Genomic DNA, 20,360 nt, shown 5'->3' on the forward strand with positions numbered 1-20,360 from the left:
GTACAACTGTGGATGTCATGAAATTATAAATAGGCATTTGAGAAATAACCTGTTGAATGAATGGATGAGAGAATGAATAAAGGATTTCAAAACTCTGATTCACAAGAACGATGCAAAAGAGTCAAGGAGATCAAGCTAAGTATCTGCCAATGGGGAAATGGTCCAACAAACTAATGGCCCACCCATTTTATAGAATTCTATACAGTGATAAAAGGAATAGGCAGAAAGAACTATATATACTAGCTTAGAACGATCTTCAAGTCATCTTTTTGAGGGGAAAAAGTAAGATGCAGAAAGATATGCAGTAGGGTATGCTACTATTTATAGATCAAACAAGTGAAAACTATAAAGCATATATGTAATATAGAAAAATATATGGAAGTATACAGATAAATTTAGTAGGAGGGGAGTCAGGATTTGTGGGGATAATGGCCAAGGGGAAAGAAACCTTTATGTGTAATATAATGTTTTGACAATGTGAATGTATTTTATGTATTTCTTACATAATTAAATGTAAACAAGAAGAGTTAATGATATTAAAAATGTTTACTGACAAATCAATCAATCAATACATTCTGAGACATGAGATTGTGAGCCTTTAGAAGGCAGAACTATGTCTTTATTCCTTTTTGCACCTTGGGTGCCTAGCAGAGGGCCTAGAACATGACAAATGTTCAATAAATATTTGTATAAATGGGCAAGATAAATATTTGTACCATGAGGACAATATGATAACAGACCAAATCTTTCATACACAAGTTAGATTTCTCCCAAGAATTTTTTTTCTCCCTCAAAACATTTTTATTTGGGGGTGTCAAGAGATTGGTATCCTCAGTTCTTCAGTTCTTTCCAATGATTAAGATATCTGAGCTGAACCATTTAAGACCCACAGTAAGAGTTTTTGGCTTATCTTTTCTTCCTTGATCGAATCAGGAGGCAAAGCCCCAGATCTCTATGTCACATAAGAAAGTGTAAACGTGATGTTGAGTAATGTGTGGTAAGTGGGCCTGCCCAGCGAGACTACAGGTGGCTGTTGTTAAATGTGTGAATGGCTAAATACATGAATTGTAATTAACCCAATTTAAATGATGAAGTCATGAAAGTAAATCATCCAAACTATCTCAAATAAGCTCCTTGGTGTTGCATGTAAAGCAGAGGCAAACAGAAACCTGAAACAAAAGAACCAGGCAAACCTAGGGAAACCTCCTCAAAAGTTCTGCTTCCCATGTAATCCATGAGTTTTTAAAAAAAGGTCAATAGCACAGTTACCAAGGAGAAGGTCAGTGATTGGGAAGTGGTAAGTATACATAAATATAATTTCCAGAGAACTGAAGTTTATAATTTTAAGTGCCAAAGCTGAGTAAAATGATTTGAAGAAAGCACTTCTTATTTCTCACCCAAGTCACACACACACACACACACACACACACACACAAATACAGAATATATTTTAATCCGCTTTAGGGACTACAAATTATTATTTGTAAAGATCAGTCCTTGGAGTCTGCATTTAATGACACCCTCAGCAGATTTGTGTAGCTGAGGATGCCCTCAGACTGATTCTCGTTAAAAACATTCTTTTTTGAGTTCTGCTGTTCACAGTTTTGTTTTGTTTTTGTTTTTTCTTTCGCATCGCCATGAACTACCATTTCTTTGTGGTTATCAGTGCATCGCTTCTGGTTTCTGTCCCACAGTCTTCCTGCTGTCTCTAACTTAACATTTGCTTACTATGAAGTAGACAGATAAATAAACTCATTGGTCTTGCACAGAAAGTACAGCCAAGCAGTCCCTGAATGGGGTTGATGGACTATCCTTTGAGTAAGTATATGTGAGTTCTCATAAATGCACCATCTATTTGCCTATTTAGATTCCTCTTCCATTCAATTTCTAGAAGATTGGGTGTGTGAGGTGACTAGAAAAAAAATGGGTCTTGTTAAATGAACTGTTACTGGATAAAGATATTCATATTTTTACCACAGCATTCCTGAATGGCTGGAATTTTGGGAAAAAGATCCAGTGGAGATTCTCTTGGATCTGGGGTTTGGTGCAGATGAGCCAGACATCTGCACTCAAATCCCAGCCAGATTTCTGGATTGTGGCTCAGCAGCCAGAGGAATCAACAACCAGGTTTTTCTTGAAGCTCAGAAGCAGCGAATGGACATTGAGAACCCGGACTTGTATGGTAAGTGGGGACTGCGTGGTTACTGAATCTCAGCAATGGGGGTGGTGGCCAGGTGAGCCACAGTATTAGGAGAGACCATATGGGATGTATGTGTAGTGACAGTCACCCCTGTGTTGCAGTGGCTTAGAGCAGAAACGTTTACATGTTGATCACTCTACACTACGCGTCTGCTGTGGCTTCATGTGCATGTTTGGGGGAAGATCTGTTGCATATGTCTTCATATGTAGTCTTGGCCCCATCACCTGGAAGTCACTGGTTGCAATGACAGAGAAAAGGTGGAAATGGAGAATCATACTTGACTCTTACCTCTTTCTGCTCAGAATTTACTCATTGATTTCATTGTCCAAAATCAGTTACATGGCCACACTTAACTCCAAAGGGGTGAGAATGTGCAGTCCTACCATATGTCCAGAAGAAAAAATGCAATACCAGTGGAAAGCACTAATATATGCCATAGCCACTTACCGGGGAGGCAGAGAAACCACGAAGCTTATCACAAGTCGCAAGGTGAAACCTTAATTTCCTCATCTATAAGGCTTAGAATGTTACTTATTCTACCATGAGCCGTGAGTGGTAGGTATTAAGCTGTCAGATATCCAGATTTGAGGATTAACTATACCTAAACCTCTTAGTTATCATACATGCTGCTATTTTTCCCCAGCTGGTGGTCAATGGAATTTTCTCTAGGATGTTACTAGGACGCTCTTGGAATGTGTGCTCAAATAATTTGGGGGAAAGATGCCTTGCAGTTAAACAGGTTTATTTACTTCAGGATTTGTTTAGTATGTTGAAGTGCACTCTCAGTCTCCCAGAGAGGATGCAGTGCAGATTTTTCAAAATCATTTAAATATCAAACCCCTCTTGGAGGAACGTTGAAGAACATCTCCTCCATGGGATAGAGTTTGCAGAATTCTAGACTGGAGAAAATGCCAAAATGCTGTTTCTGAAATAAGTTCTTTAAATAAATTCATGAAAGTCAAGTGAGATAAAGTGGTTTTCTCAAACAAATATCTTAGATTTTTCATTTTAGTCTCTGTTTCCCCCATTTTCATGTGGGTAAAATGGGTCTCAAAATTTCAGCAATGCAGTTTTTTAAAAAGAGGATGTATCCCCGAAGATGTTGTTAGGAGATGTTTCTTTACATTTTGGAAGAAATTAGTATCATTCTTTGCTGTCTCCTTCTCCAAGCCGCAGGGAGATGCAAGTTCTTTGATCAATTCTTTATTTGGAGACAATAACTCTTATCAGTATTTGAGGAGTGTTTGACTTGAGCTGTAAAGTAAACATTTTATAGATGAAATTGACACACAGATTATAAAAGACCCGGGAGCTGGCCCCTGCTCCTGTGATTGTGCCCACTCATTTCCACCACTCAAAACTGTGCTAATAACACACTGTAGCCATTCTCACTCAACACTTACCACTTTTGATTCAAGAAAGCCGAGAAGGTTGAATGTAAAATAAGCAATAATAAAATTAGTTGGTTGGTCCAAAAACAGAAGGGAAAAGTATGTCTTATTCAACATCAATTAAAAAAGGCTCAAACGTGAAGGGATGAGAATCAATTGGTTCATTGTTCAATCTACCAAAGGCAAAACAAACAAACAAACCACAAAACACCCACTCACCCAACACCGTAAGACTGTTCTCTGAATTGACTTATCCAGTTAAATGGATAGATTCCTAGTCTAAGTATAAAAATCTGCTATAGGATGGATGGATGACAATCATAAAAATAGAATTATGATTCAATCATACCCTTGGGCTCACAAAGAAAGATTTTGTTTCAGTTAAAGCTGAATTTAGAGGAAAAATGTAATCAGAATGCTTCTGAAAATATCCAGAACCCAAGAGTTCCTTTAGATATTGAAAGAATATCATAAGCCTCTACGAAAAGCCCATCACATTTTTTAAAGTAGAAGGATCAGTAGTCAATGTCTTTGCCTTTCAAGTAGAGGGAGCAGGTAGATGCAAGGATGTGCTCACGGAAGAGTGGGTAGTCCTGAGGGTGCAAGCAACAGAACAGAGGATAGTATCCTTACTCACCAACGTGGCCTTTGACCTTTGCTGAGCTATGCAACCCTGCATGTTATCACTGGGGTTGAGAAAAGGTTGTGTAATAAAAACAAAATGTTCTGTTTCCATCTTTTTGGTTTTATGATCTGGAGATACCAAAACTATTCTTCACCATTTTCTTTCAAAGTGACAATGTGTCCCCAAATTGCCCTATCCGCACTAGGTCTCTTCCATATGCTAATTAAGTCAATAATTGCACATTGCCTACATGCACCACCCAGAAGGACTTACAAGTTGAGGAGCTGGTTCATTTGAAAAGACAAATGGATTTTCACATTAATGACTATCTTCCCTCGGACAACTGAGGACGATAAATTGCCTTCTAGAGTCTTACATATTTATAACTCTAACTACTGTATAGCATTGTGCTTTCACAACAGATGTGAGAGATACGTAAGATGGGTATTATTACACTCATTCTCCTGATGAAGAAACTGTTTACTATGTGCTTGGCACAGACTAAGCACCATATTTCTATTAATTCATCTACTCTGACATCACACACCCAATGATTGGTTGAACTGAGATTTGGATCCAGGCCTTCTGAGTCCCTATTCCATGATCTTTGCACACTGTAGGTGACAGGACAGGTGGAGATGATGGAGGTGATGATTATGGTATCTGCCACCTAAAGCTACGGAAGAATACTCAAGTTCACCTCACATGAAAGAGCTAGCTTCACTCTTTAACCTTTAGTTTAATATACAATATTAAGATTGATCCTTGCCTATAGTTTTTATGGATTTACACATAAAAACTACAAGCATATATGAGTGTATATAGCTATGCATATTTAACTAAATATAAAAGCTATTAGCTTTCCCCAAGACACAGTGGCATCTTCTTATGTTGAGGAATCACCACCACAATAACCAGTGGCACATAGTGAGAAAAACTTAAGTTTCAAGAGTTTAAGTCCTTCCCATCTTGAAAATCACATGTGTTACCAACCTGTTCAGTTTTTACTACATTTATGCAGCTTCAGTGAAAAGACCCAGTCTAAAAATTGTGTGTTTCTTGTATCGTTCAGGTCGTTTCCGACAACTAGAGATCCTGGACCATGTAGCCAATGCCTTCTCATCTTTGCTGAATGATGTTAACATCCTGCAGAATAAAGCTGAAGAGAAATATGGAGGGGGAAGTGTGCAAGGAACCTCAGTGAGTGAGGCCCAAGAACATCGAAGAAGAACGGGTGGACTTTTTAGGAGAGCTTCAAAGCAGAGTATTGCGAAGGACTGCAGCTCAGAAGTGTCAGAGTCATTGAAGATAAGGGGCAAATTTTCCATTGCCTCTGCAAAATCAGGAGAATATGGAGCAGAATTAGCAGCTGTGACAAACAACCATGACCAAAGTCATTTGTGTCCTTCAGCAGAACACTCGTCTCTCCAAGCCTGTGATGACTTGGTACCTTGTCATTCTCCCCAAGCTCTTCTGAGCAGGCAATGGCCTCACCCATCCATGCTGGCCAAGAGGGCTCCTCCTTCCTATATGTCTGAGCGGTCAGTCAAGGACAGAACTCAGAAGGTGAACTCGATCCAAGCTAACAAGCTCAAGAGCTTCTCTCGTCTTGCAGGCAAAGTACCAGACTCCTTCGAAATGGAAGAGGTCAGTGTTGTACCTACACACTCAACTTCTAAGGGAAGTAACCATTCCCAAGGCATCTTCTGCTTTCCACCCTCAGTTAACCCCTTCACCTTTCTAAAAAAATTTTTTTTAACATTTATTTATTTTTGAGACAGAGAGAGACACAGCATGAATGGGGGAGGGGCAGAGAGAGAGGGAAACACAGAATCGGAAGCAGGCTCCAGGCTCTGAGCCATCAGCCCAGAGCCCGACGCGGGGCTCGAACTCGCGGACCGCGAGATCGTGACCTGAGCTGAAGTCGGACGCTTAACTGACTGAGCCACCCAGGCGCCCCCCCCCCTTCACCTTTCAACCCCTCAGCTTTATATCTTATTGTTCCAAATTCCTGTTTTTAGTCTAAAACATTTAAGGTCATTCTAGCATGCTTCCATCCACTCTAACTTTCCTTGTTTCACCAATGGTCTTTGAGAGCCAGTTCAGCTACTTCCCACTCAGTGAAACTTGCCCACACATCCACTCTGTATTCTCACAGCCTTGGCAGGGAGAGCTTGTATGGCAGAGACTGTACATGTGTTTCAATGACATCTCCCCTGCTAGTCTGTCAGCTCCTTGACCACCAGGTTTTGTCCACAAGGAGATGTATCTTGGAAATATGTCCCCCGTGACGCCTAATGCAAGGCCTTGGACAAAGAAGTAGGGACCCAGGTTTGGTTTTGATTTTGCAGGACTAGTATTTTATTTGTTTGTTTGCTTTGGAGTTTATCGATATTCACATAACTCGACCTCCATTTCATACATATTTATTCACAACTCTGTCTACCAAGAACTTTTAGGACCAACCTCATTCCTATGCCACTACACCTTTCTGGGGCTGGCCCCCCCTTCTTCTGGTGACCACGCAGCTGTCAGCATCAGTCTCAGTCTATGCCACCATGAGTCAACTCAGGAAAAGTATGAATGCATTTGATAGTTATCTCACTGTTGGATTCTCCCTGGACTGCACCGCAGCACAGAGCCTCTTGGCATGGGTCCTGTGGCTTGGCTGAAGTTCACACATCAGTGCCCGCTTGCTTTCATGCTTTTCACCACATCTTATGCAGGCTGATCACCCTATATTTTGTTCTTAAAACACAGGAGTGAAACATGTGATGGGGAAAAGATTATACTTTTACAGACTCTTTCCTCACTTGCTGCTTCTTCACACTGCCTATTTGGTTTCCTCCCCACATCATTTATTTCCCATCTACCCAGGGTCAGAGCCCGGTAACTCCTCAAACTTCTCTTTCTTGACTGGGAGAAGGGCTAAGGAATGTCAGTAAACAAAAGATTTTTTGCCCTATATGTGCATGTATGTATATCTTCACATATTTCACAGTCTGCTCCTTCATCTTCCCCTTCACTCACTCATGCTAATTTTCACCCTCATTTAGATGACACCCTTACTTGCACTTCTCAGTCTTTTAAAAAAAATATACACACGTTTTCACACATTTCTCTATTCTTTAATATTATGACAAAGGAAGAGCAAAATTTTTTCCCTTTCATCATGTAAATCATCCAGAAGTGGGGCAGAATATTTATATGCAAATCCCAAGGTGGGACCACCTTTCTTAGAAGCCCTCTACAAGCCAGGCGCTCTGATAGTCTCTGGGGTGCAGAACCTGCCAGCAAGGGAACCTCAGTGCAATGGCAGGAGTGGGCACAGTAACACGCAGGGAGAGTGACAGCTCTACCGGTAAACTTTCATATCACTGTAGACATGTTTGGGACATCTAGGGAGCAGAAAGATAGGTTCCTTTTTTTTTAATGTTCATTTATTTTTGAGAAAGAGACAGAGACAGAGTGCGAGCGGGGGAGGGGCAGAGAGAGAGGGAGACACAGAATCCAAAGCAGGCTCCAGGCTCCAGGCTCCAAGCTCTCAGCACAGAGCCCGACGCAGGGCTCAAACTCACAAACTGTGAGATCATGACCTGAGCTGAAGTCGGATGCTTAACTGACTAAGCCATCCAGGCGCCCCAAGAAGATAGGTTCTTAAACAGCCAAGGGGCTGAGAGGATCAAGAAACTTGCAGGAGGTAAGACTTACCCATAGCCTTAAAAGAAGAAGAGGAATTAGGTGAATATGCCTATTGGTAGCCCTCCCTATCCCACAAAGATATGAAAATTGCCTCAAAATATGTAGCTGTTGATGATCCTAATATCTATGTATATATGTTTATGTGTATACATGTCTTATGTCAAAAATTATTTCAAGAACCTTAAAATATTAAAAAATAAGAACCTTAAAATATTAGTCTGAATGTAAACCAATAGCCTGCAAATATATAAAAATTATAAATGGAGAGGGGCATCTGGGTGGCTCAGTCGCTTAAATGTCCAACTTCAGCTCAGGTCATGATCTCACGGTTTGTGAGTTCAAGCCCCACATCAGGCTCTGTGCTGACAGCTCAGAGCCTGGAGCCTGCTTCTGATTCTGTGTCTCCCTCTCTCTCTGCCCCTTCCCTGCTCATGCTCTGTCTCTCTGTTTCTCAACAATAAATAAATGTTAAAAAAAATTTTTTTAATTATAAATGGAGGAAAAAAGGAGACCTTTGATCTAGTGCCCTGATCTGAAGATAAACTGAGGTAGCACTAAGAAAAATTTTCTTTTATTTCAATCTTGCAAAGATTACTTAATCACCAGAGTACTACTTACAGTAATATAAAGAATATCAAGAAAATCTGCAGTCCATTTGTCATCTGCTATATTACTTAGGATCCAAACAAGAAATTTCACCATCCCCAGCCTGTTGGGATGCCTCACAGACTCTACTGTCCCTTTACAAAGTTTTTTATGCTTCAAGCTTGATTGACTTAGAGGAAAATAAGGTCCATTGGACACCATCTATATGTGAGAGGACAGGGAGAGATAATATTACATTCAGGATAAAAAAGATTCAGAACAGAGTGTCAGTTCTTACATGGTACACTTTCAAATATTCTTAAATAGCAATTATTCAAGGCAAAGCTCTCTGGTGGTATGTATGGAGGTGGGAAGACACTCAGGCCCCAAAATAAAATAATACAAGTTCATATGTTTTGTGTGTTTGTTTGTTTTTATTTTTTTAATGTTTATTTATCTTTGAGAGAGAGAGAGAGAGAGAAAGAGACAGAGCATGAGTGGGGAGGGGCAGAGAGAGACAGACACAGGATCCGAAGCAGGCTCCAGGCTCTGAGCTGTCAGCAAAGAGCCTGAGGTGGGGCTTGAACGCATGAACCACGAGATCATGACTTGAGCTGACGTCGTTCCCTTAACCAACTGGGCCACCCAGGTGCCCCTGTTTCTTTGTTTTTTAAATAAATTTATTTTTATTTTATTTTTTTAAGGATGTTTATTTATTTTGAGAGAGACAGAGAACAAGTGTAAGTGGGAGAGGGGCAGAGAGAGAGGTAAGACAGAATCCCAATCAGGCTCCTCACTGTGAGTGTGAAAGGCCAATCCCATGAACCATGAGATCATAATCTGAGCTGAAAGCAAGAGTCAGACACTCAACCAACTGAGCCACCCAAGTACCCCAAGCTCATATGTTTTTAGGCACATACTAGGGACTCAATAAATATTTGTGAATGATTAAATTAACATCAAAAATATTTGATAATATTAATTTAGTCTGGGTGGCATCCATAGAAAAACAGAATACTCTCTTGAACTTTATAACCAACTTTGTCCCTGGTCTTTCTTTAGTATTTGCCCAGGTTTGTGTGTGTGACAGTCTATATGTGTATCCTAGGCATAGAGCCCCCAAAATGATATAAAGGAAATTCACTACTTGAATTTTGTTTTTCTAAAACGTATACCTAAAATATTATGTCCTCATCACAGTCTGGGAGAAAAATATTTGTTTCACTCAATACCAGTGGATGAGTAAATGAAGCTTGGGTACGTTGCATCTTAAACAGGAACTAATGCCAGATTTAATAGTCATTTTTTAATGGCAAATTTAAGAATCCAATTATAAGAAATGAAAAATATGTGTGAAATTGGCAGATTTTCATGGCATTTAAAACATGAGCCAATATACTTAAATATCTAGCTATCATAATTTCAACTGTGATTGGCCAAAATTACCTCCTGATCAATCTATGATGCTCCCCTAAAGTCCTACTTACAGGCTGAATTTGACAATATTTGGCTCACTTTTCAAAACTATGATTCCAAGAAAATTGTGCATCGATTTTTTTAGTGCAGAAATCAACATACTTTTTGTTTAATTTTACTTAGTGAAACTGAGTCTGTTCCTTTCTTTTTAAATTCCCAAACATATTAAGAGAATTTAATCCTAATGAAGCATCTGCAATTGTAAAGTCAAGGTAGGATGCTTCTTTATAGCCACTATAAAACATGTTTAGTCTTCCTCTCGCTTCCATACAGAGATCCTGCTCCTAGAACTAAATGTAAGAAACATTGACCCTATTATTAAACAATGCCAATTGGCATCCTGAGTAGGTGGAAAATGTTTCCAAAGTTTATAACTGTTCCTTTATTTTTAATTAAAAAAATTATTAATAAGTTTGGCTCAGGGGAAACAACCCAGGAATACACCTGGTTTCCGTTTTAAATTGTTGAGATTTTGTTGTCTGGGGTTGTTTTTCCCTAGATGACCATGTACTTTACATCACACAAAGTGGACTTTCCTCCATGATAATAATCTCAGCAGAAGAGTTTTCTTATTATACTTGAAAATGTCCATGGTACATGTATACAGTATACAGACAAGGTGCACGCTGGTTTGAGTTACAAAACCAATAAAAGTAATGTTAAGAAATATGTCTAATGAACCATAAGTATAAAATAACTTTAAAGAAAACAGATGAAGGATTAAAAAGAGGGAATAAATAGTTCTTCTTACACTGCTAAGCTGTAACCTCATGGTCTTCTCTTTATTCCTGAGTTTATGGCCCTTTCTGGCCACTTGTGCTGGAATGTTTAAATGTCCTTTGATTCAGTTTTCACTATTCAGATATGAACCTAAATGGATAATATGACATGTAGAATAAGATTTATATATAAGGATATTCATCTCACCATTACTTTTATTTGCAAAATTTAGAAAACATTCCAACATTAGGAGAATCATTAAGTAAATTAATGTACCTTCAAAATATGGCCTATTGTAGTCATGAAAAATGGTGTTTTCAAAGGAATTTCACAACGTGGGGAAAGAAGCTCTCCTTCTAAGTTTTGAGTGAAAATTTTTGATTACACAATGATGTCCAAAAACATCATATTAAAAGGGAAACCTGCAAAAATGAACTCTAAAATATCAACAGGAACTGTTTTCTTACCTTCTTTAACTTTTTTTATTCATCAAGTTTCTGTAGTACTTTATCTTATTACTTTTCAAGAAATATTTTTTTTTTTTTTTGAGAGAGAGAGAGAGAGAAAGCGCACAGGAGCAGGGAGGAGCAGAGGCAGAGGGAGAGAGAGAATTTCAAGCAGGCTCCATGCCAGGCATGGAGCCCAGTTCAGGTGTCATCTCATAAAACCCTGAGATCATGACCTGAGCTGAAATCAAGAGCCAGATGTTTAATGGACTGAGTCACCCAGGCACCCTTAAAAGAAATATTTATTATTTTGTTTTACCCATAATTTTATTCTCAGTAGAGCAGTATTTATTAATTTCTGAAAATAACTTTAACGATAAATTCTGCTCTATCAATTTGGAAAACAAATTTTCTTTGAGCTATCTAAGCTCTGTATAGCAACTGAGTTGTGAATTTTCTGAATTGCTTTCCATAAATTTACCAAGTCATAAATAAATCCCTCAGAGAAATAAAATTAAATGTAGGAAATAACTCTCATTCTCCAAGTATATTTAAAGCTCTTTAGGAGCAAAAAAAAAAAAAATCTAGAATAATATTATTATTATTATTTCAGTCTCGCTCAAATGCCGCATCTTCCAGACAGGGTCTCTATTCCTCCCACCTGGAAGTGATTCCCCCATTTCCCTCTCCTGATCTTTAGTTCTTTGAATCTTTATCCCGAGTGCTTGTACCATGCCACCTGCCTGCCCCCCAGTGTAAGCTCTTTGAGTTTAGAAATCATGGTTAATCCTCTTAGCGGTAGCCAGTAGGCACTCATTATATGTTGATTAAATAAATAAAGTGAATTCGTTATGAAAACATTTCTAATGAGATTGATGTATTTTGGTGTCTCAGGTCCAGAGCTTTGAGGAAGAGATGGGTAATCCTCTTGACATGACTTCAGGAATTGCAGGTAAGAATTTCTCCAGGTGTCCAATTTCATCGATGGTCTTTCAGAGAGAAACTGTAAATAACTAGCACTCAACTTTCTCAATATGTAGAACTTAAATTATCTTCAGGAGATATCATAGCCACCACTATGGCCATTTACTACCACCACTATTTCCACCTACTACTATTAAAGGCATACTAGTGATGCCAATGTGCATGCAAATTTCAAAAGACTTACTGCAGAAACGTTCAACGTCCCTGGGGCTGATGCAACATGTGGTTTGTCCAACATTAACTCAGTGTGATTTAATCAGGAGTGGAATGGATTCCACAAAGGACTGGGACTAACTGAATGAGTCATTTCTTACTCCTACTGACAACTGCTTGATGTTAAAAGTCACATCATTTTACCGGGCCTCAGACAAGTGGAGGTAATTTTTAAGTTCTCTGCGAGCACTTACATTCTAAATTAAGTGATTGTAGGACCTTCATATTAAACTCTCCATGGAAACAAGTTGCCTAGATGTAACGTTCCAAATAATCTCTCAGAATCATGTTACATAATCCTAGACAGCAGAGAAGGAGGGCTTTCTCTATACCTCATCCTTCTGCTCCCATTCAGCCATCATTGTGATTCAGCATTTCCATGATCCTATAACAGAGCTAAAAGTAGACAGGGATTAGTGAAGCAAAATAAAGCAGATGAAGCTATTGCATTTCCTGGAAGAAAATATGCAAATTTTTAATTTAATTTAGTGTGGTGTCAAACACATCTTTTTCATTACAAACTGTATGTATGGGCCTCATTTTGCTAAATGCTGTTTAGAAATTATGCATTAGTAATTATAGGGTCCTGCTGATTACATAAATTGTTATCCTGCTCTTCGAAGTAATTACCACATAACCTGCATTGAGGTTTATAAGACAAAAATAAGCATCTGTTTTTCATCTAATTGAATGCTTCTCAGTGAAGCTGGAGGTCCCCGTGCCAATAGGAACTGCCTTCCTTGACATTCAATTAAGAGGTCTACTGATATCATGTAAGTCACCCCAATCATTCCAAAAAATGATTTAGGACGTTAGGCAAAAGCACCAATCTCCATTTCATTTCAAATTCAGAAAGCAAAGTGAGATGGGTGAAGGTTAGCCTAATGAAGAAAATCTGAATTAAAGTAAAGCAAATGTAATTTATTACTTTCAAAAACATTGTCGTAAACCCAGGAAAAAGTAGAACTGAGAAAAAAATAAGTAAAACTAGTTCTATTTCTATTAATAGGCAAAGGGGAAAATTATTACTTTTATTTATATATGAATGACTGAATGAATTCATTTATGTATGAATTATATATATGGATGAATTTATATTTCTATATATATGAATATAAATGAATGAATTTTGACTCAAAGTTAAAAAGATGACTTCATTCAAAAATGAAGGTGTGTGGACTATTTTGACCAATAGGATATGGCAGAAATGATGCTTTACTACTTGTAGAGTGTTGCCTTTAACACACCTGGCTGCTTCCTGGCTCTTGAGATACTTGTTCTTGGAACATTCCCTATGAGAACCCAGCCCTCATGTTGTGAAAATCCCAAGCCGCATGGGAGTGTCCACTCCGGTGGACAGACTTGAATGAGCCTCCATGTGAATAAGGCATCCAAGATGTCCAATCCAGTCAAACTTTCAGATGACTTCAGCTCAGATGTCATCTGACTGCCACTACGTGAGAGAATCCAAGCGACAACCATGTAGCTGAGCTGAGTCACCCCCCAGAACCATGACGGATAATAATCAACTGTGGTTCTAAGTCACAAATATTTAAAGGTTTAGTAATACCAAGTGACAGTAAAAATGTGAAACAAACACTTACCCACTGTTGGTTGTAAGTTAAAATCATAATAATTACCTGAAGTATAATCTGTCAATGTCACACAATTTTAAATGTATGCAAATATTCCAGTTCTGGGATTTGACCCATCAGTAGACTCCAATGTACACACAAGGTTTTTGATTGCAAAAATATATTTATAATAATAAACAGCTAGAGGCAGCCTGAGTGCCCCAAAGTATAAATTAGCTTTAAATAATTATGGTACATTTTTACATTAAAATCTATTCAGATAGTATTTTGGAAAATGAAGCAGATATTTTTGTGTTGATATGAAAAGGTCTCTGAGATATACAGTTGTTAAATGAGAAAAAAATATGTACAAAGGTTTTATATAGACACCTCTTTTTATTAAAAGAGTTATCTATTTCTATGAAGGGGAGAAAGTATGCACAGAATGCTTCTGGAAGAATATCTCAGGAACTGCTAATGGAAGTACCTTAACAGAAGGAAAACTAACATGTTTTAAATTAATTGGCATCTTTTAATTTTCTTTTGTTACCATGTGCATATGTTATTTTCATAACACTACTTAGCAAAAAATTCTGGCAATACTATAGGCAATTGACACAATAAAATGGGGGATTTTGTTGTTAATTCTCTGCTCCCCATGACAACCAGTCCAAAACTTTTGTACACTTTGTATTTTGTATTTTTTAATTTTTAAATCAAAATTATATGTTTGAAGTATGAAACATGATGTATATGCACATACATACTGAAATGATTACAGTAGTGAAACGACTTAGCATATCATCTCTTCACAGTTTCCATTTTATAAGTGTGATAAGTGCACCTGAAATCTACTCTCTTAGCAAATTTTCAATATTCAATATAATATTATTGACTATAGTCACCATGGTTCTTAGATCTCTGGACTTATCCTTACTTAACTGTAGCTTTGTACCCTTTGAACAACATCTCTTCCAAAATTGGGAAACATTTTAATATTCCTCTCAGTCTTTTACTGATCAAGCATGACATAATAGAAGATGGTAGAAAATACATTAATATTATAATTGATAATATGAGCATAATAGAAAAATATTGAAATAAGTATTCTTTATCATTGTTCTTGATATACTTTGTTAGAAGGGCTAATAATTTGTAAATGCAAAGATTATTTCATTGATTTGCTACACGTGCACACATTATGTAAGAGCTACCTTGCCATGGATAAATGCAGTAATATGTGAATTCAATAATAAAAATATAAGCAATACTTCCTCCTCCCAACAAACAAAACAAAATACTAAATCTAGGACTTGTGGACTGAGTTCTCCATCTTTAAAAAAGTGCAGAAAATGCTCATGTAAAACTATTAAGTTCAGATCATTTAAGTAATAATGATGAATATTTCATATAAAATTGAAGAATTGGAACAGAAGCAGTAATCTGAGGCAAATTCATAGCTTTAATCGCTTTCATTATCAAATAAGTAACAACTAAAATGAATTATTTGCCTCAAGAAGCCATCATAAAAAAACATATTTGGAAGTTAGAGATTATTGAACTAGAAATTAATAGTGGAGAAAGCAGAAACAAGTTATTTGACAAGTAAAATCAAAGCATTAGCTTTTTTGTGGGCAAAGCTGTCAAGCAATAAAAAGAGAGAAATGCATACAAACAAAACCAGATAATCAAAATAAAATTAGAGAAAAGACAGAACCACTGATATAGAAGTTATACCATCTGAAAAACTGATGCTAAAATTATAAAGGAACACAAATACAAGTGGTATAATTAAAAACAGGGATAATTAACATGGACATTTCAGAAAATATATGTATAGTAAAACCTTGGTTTGCCAGCATAATTCATTCCAGAAACATGCTTGCTATTCAAAACACTTGTATATCAAAGCAAACTTCGAGAACCATTGGCTCAGTTGTGATCACGTGACATTCGATGTCATGTACTACTCCTATTGCAAGACGTTGCTCATTTATCAAGGTAAAATTTATTTGAAATGTTTGCTTGTCTTGCAGAACACTTGCAGAACAAGTTACTTGTAATCCAAGGTTTTACTGTATTTATATTTCCACATTTTATATAATTTTATATTTATGTTGCCATATTTATATATACATATCTATTGTAAACCTAAAATATTAACAAAATAACATAGCAGAACTCCTAAGTAAACTAATACCAGAGAGGGATAAACCAACAAAAATTAAGTTTATCAAAAGCAACCTGTAAGAACAGCAATTCGCAACAGCAACACCAAACCAAAAGTGTTACATGAGTAGACTCTTCCAGTTTTTCAAGAGATAATTGCTCTTCTGTATAAATTTTCCAGGTAATGTAAACATTTGCAAATCTTTCCAATTCCTCTTAGATTAAAAAAATACAACAACACTTGGTTTCAAAATTGACTAAATTGGCTCATAAAATTGATGAATTTTACTTATGAATACAGATGTAACAATTTTCCTTTTTTTTTTTTTAATGTTTCTTTTATTTTTGAGAGAGACAGAGTGAGAGTGGGGGAGGGGCAGAGGAAGAGGGAGACACAGAATCTGAAGCAGGCTCCAGGCTCTGAGCTGTCAGCACAGAGCCCGACGCGGGGCTCAAACTCACCAACTGTGAGATCATGACCTGAGCCAAAGTCAGATGCTTAACCAACTGAGCCCCCCAGGCACTCCTAAACATTTTCAATAAAGAAATGATGATTTAAATGTAGTAAAGCACCAGAAATATTCTAATCCTTGAAAACTAACTTTTATTCCAAGATTTCAATGTTTCAACAATTGAAAAACTAAAATAATTTGTCAACTACTATGATAAATTATGAAAGGAAATAAATGATATGATCAACTTGATGGATTATGAGAAAGATGTGTGTGCTTATAAAATATTTCACTCTTCACCAACAGAACTCTCAGATGAATGAAATTTCAGATGGATAATTAAATATAAAAAAATGGCACCCAAATTATAAAAGGGCTAATAGTATAAATGTAGATGAATTTTATATAAATTTGGAACAGAAACCTATTTTTAAAGCTTGATTAAAGTGCAATAGCTAATTGAATTAATCAATTTTTCATGACTTTTCTCAAGTTGATTTATTTTGAGAGAAACAAAGACAGCACAAATGGGGGAGGGGCAGAGAGAGAGGGAGAGAGAGAATCCCAAGCAGTCTCTGTGCTGTCAGCACAGAGCCCAATGGACAGTTTGAACTCACAAAACCGTGAGATCATGACCTGAGCCAAAACCAAGAGACGGACACTTAACTGAGCCACGCAGGTGCCCCCAATTTTTCACTAAACATTGAATATACTATGTATGTATGAAAAACAATCATAAAAAATTGAAATGTAAATGACAAGCTGAGAGTATATATTGTCATCATAAACAATAAGTGATTATGATTTTTGCTATACAAAGATTTCTTCCATTACAAACATTTAACAACTTAACAGTGGTGCTTTTCCATAAATTTGAGGGTGGATCAACGTTGGTAGAGTCACTTCAAGCATATTCTATCAACAGTTCAAAAAATTTAGGAATCTCAAAAGATGCAGAAAAAAGAAGACAGCAAAATGTAAACATGATTCATGATTAAAAATCAAAACAGAGAAAAATTATTTGCAAGTAGAAACAGAAGGAAATTTTCTTAATCTGAGAGGCATCTATCAAATCTTCATACCAAATATCAATCCTAACAATGAAACCTTCAAGGAAATCCCATCCAACAAGGAACAGAACTTGCTACACTCCTTTTATTCAGCATTGAACTCAAGGTCAAAGCAGAATGACAACACCATGAAGTAAGATGTATATAAACTTAAAAACTATTCACATTCGCAGGCAAAATAACTGTCTGCATAGAAATCCCAAGAGAACTAATAGGCATATTAATAGAATAATAAGGTTTAGCAACTTTGTTGAATGTAATAGCAAAATGCAAAAATCAGTATTATCTCCAGGCATCAGCAATAACCAATTAGGAAGACATTAAAGAAAAAAAAAAGATTTCTCTCACAATTCCAACAACAATAAACCTATAAGAGTACCTTTGAATATACCTAAATGAAGACTCAGGATATTTATTGGGAAAACTATAAAATATTACCATGTCTCTTAATGAGACCTAAATAAAAGCAAGACTATGTCATGCCCAAGAATGGGAAAGCTCAGTATTATAAAGAAACCAAATATCCACCAATAATAAAATGTACAATACAATTTCAATAAAATCCTGATAGGGCTGTTATTTGCTTTGTTTTGTTTTGTTTTTGTGTGGACCCTGCAAGATGGTCCTGAAATTCCTATGTCCTAGTAAAGGACCAAGGAGAGCTAAGATAATAATGAAGATCGTGGAGGAGAAGTTTATGTTCCTAGAAATCAACACTTATATCATAATTGTAATTAAGGTGTTATACCACTGTTAATTTTTTTTTTCTTTAAAAAGATGATGGATCAGTGAAATAGGGGTCAGAAACAGACCCTTACATGCATAGAAATGCTAAGTCAGAGAAAGCATTTCAAAACCAGTGGAGAAAGGATTAACACAATTGATACAATGAATTGGTTATCCATATGAAAAAGATAGAAAATTACACCCTTAGCTCGTCCCATTAACAAAGATAAATCCAAGTACAGCTAAGGTCTAACTGTGAAAAGCAAACCATTGCTACTTACAGAAGAAAATAAAGAAGGGTATACTTATGACCTCAGAATAAGACCCAATTTCTTAAACAGGACACCCAAAAGCACACTATAAAAAGAAATATGGATAATATGACTTCATTATAATTGTTAATATTGGTTCAACAAAGACAGCATAAACAAAGTTCAAAGACCAGTCACAGGTCAACTATATTACAATTGAAAAATAAACGAAGTCACAAAGTAATAGATATCTACAACCTATGCACAGCAAAATGTTTGTTTCCAGAATTAATATATAATTTCTAAAAGTGAGCCAAAAAAAAAAAAAAAAGGCAAATGACTAAACCAAAAATGCACAGTAAATAAGTATACAATTCACAGAAAAATTAACCAATGAAGAAGAGGGGCTCCTGGGTGGCTCAGTCAGTTAACAGAGCTTGGAGCCTGCTTCCAATTCTGTGTCTCCCTCTCTCTCTGCCCCTCCCCTGCTGTCTCTCTCTCGCGCGCGCGCGCGCGCGCTCAAAAATAAATGAACATTAAAATTTTTTTTTAAAGAAGAAAATATGCTTTACCCTATTATAATCAGGAACAGATAAATTTAAATTATTAGATACCATTTTAGACTGACAAAAATGTTTAAATTTAATTCTACCAAGTATTGGTGACAAAGAAGAAATCTTACACAGCTGATGAGATTATAAATTGGTACAACCATTTTGCAAAGCAGTTTGGCAAAATCCAGTAAAGTTTAAGAAGCACAGACCCTTTGACTCAGCCATTCCATTCATAGGATATGGCCCGGAGAAATCATTACATATATGCAGATGTGAATGAACGTATAAAAACATTTTTTGCAACACTGAAATAGTGAAAAACTTAAAACAACCTAAGGGCAATCAAATCAATAAGAATAAGGTTAATGCTATCATAACATAGTCATAGAGTAGAATAATATACCACAACGATAATAAACAAACAAGTTAACTTATCCACATGGAAAAATACCATGAGTACAAGGTGGAAGTAAGTAAATCAGTTAGATGCATACAATATATAAAATAAATTTACTTTAGCAATAGTTGGTATGTATTAATAATGCATATACAAAGTAAAAGCACAAAAATATACAAGGGAAATATAAACACCAAATTCGGGATCCTGGTTAACTCTGGGAGGTTAGGAGGGAGGAAATGAGTTCAGGAAGGGATAAACCCAGGTAAATAAGACTACTGTGTCTGTAATGGTTCCTTTTTAAAACAAATCTGAAGTAACTATGAAAAAATGTTAAATTTTAATACCACAGTAGGTGGTTACAAGGAATAGATATACATTATGCTACTTTCTATACTTTGTACATGTTTGAAATTTCCCAATGCAAGAAAATTGAACAAAAAATAAAGGTGTCAGTAGGAATTTTATTAACCAAGCTAATGCAAATGAAGCGATTTTCAACCTCAGTAGTAATCTGAGAAATATGAATTAAATTACACCAAAACAGGCAAATGAGTTATTAAATCAATGGAGGTTTAAGAAATCATATAATCTAATGTTGGCCAGAATACATATTGCTTTCTGGAAGGCAATATATAACAATATGTATCAGAAACTTTGCAACTGTGTTTATCTTCCTACCTGGATATACCCTCTAGGAAGTTATCCTAAGGCAATTATAAAAGAGGTGTGAAAAACTAGCTTAAATGTCCAATATAGAGGATTATTTGGAATGGAATAAAATTAAATGGAATATCATTTGGTCATCAAAAATGACAACTGGTA

General features: G+C 36.5%; 1 protein-coding gene across 1 annotated transcript in view; it reads left to right on the plus strand.

Annotated features, from left to right (window-relative positions):
- Positions 1-20,360, plus strand: part of ITPRID1 (ITPR interacting domain containing 1) — a 115,852-nt gene that overhangs the window by 54,988 nt on the left and 40,504 nt on the right. The window contains exons 7-9 of the mRNA XM_049642288.1: positions 1,980-2,182; positions 5,289-5,863; positions 12,040-12,097. Of these exons, the coding sequence (XP_049498245.1) occupies positions 1,980-2,182; positions 5,289-5,863; positions 12,040-12,097 (836 nt within the window). The remainder of the gene's footprint in view (positions 1-1,979; positions 2,183-5,288; positions 5,864-12,039; positions 12,098-20,360) is intronic.

The sequence above is a fragment of the Panthera uncia genome, chromosome A2 (genome assembly GCF_023721935.1).
Source record: "Panthera uncia isolate 11264 chromosome A2, Puncia_PCG_1.0, whole genome shotgun sequence".
NCBI classification, from domain to species: domain Eukaryota; kingdom Metazoa; phylum Chordata; class Mammalia; order Carnivora; family Felidae; genus Panthera; species Panthera uncia.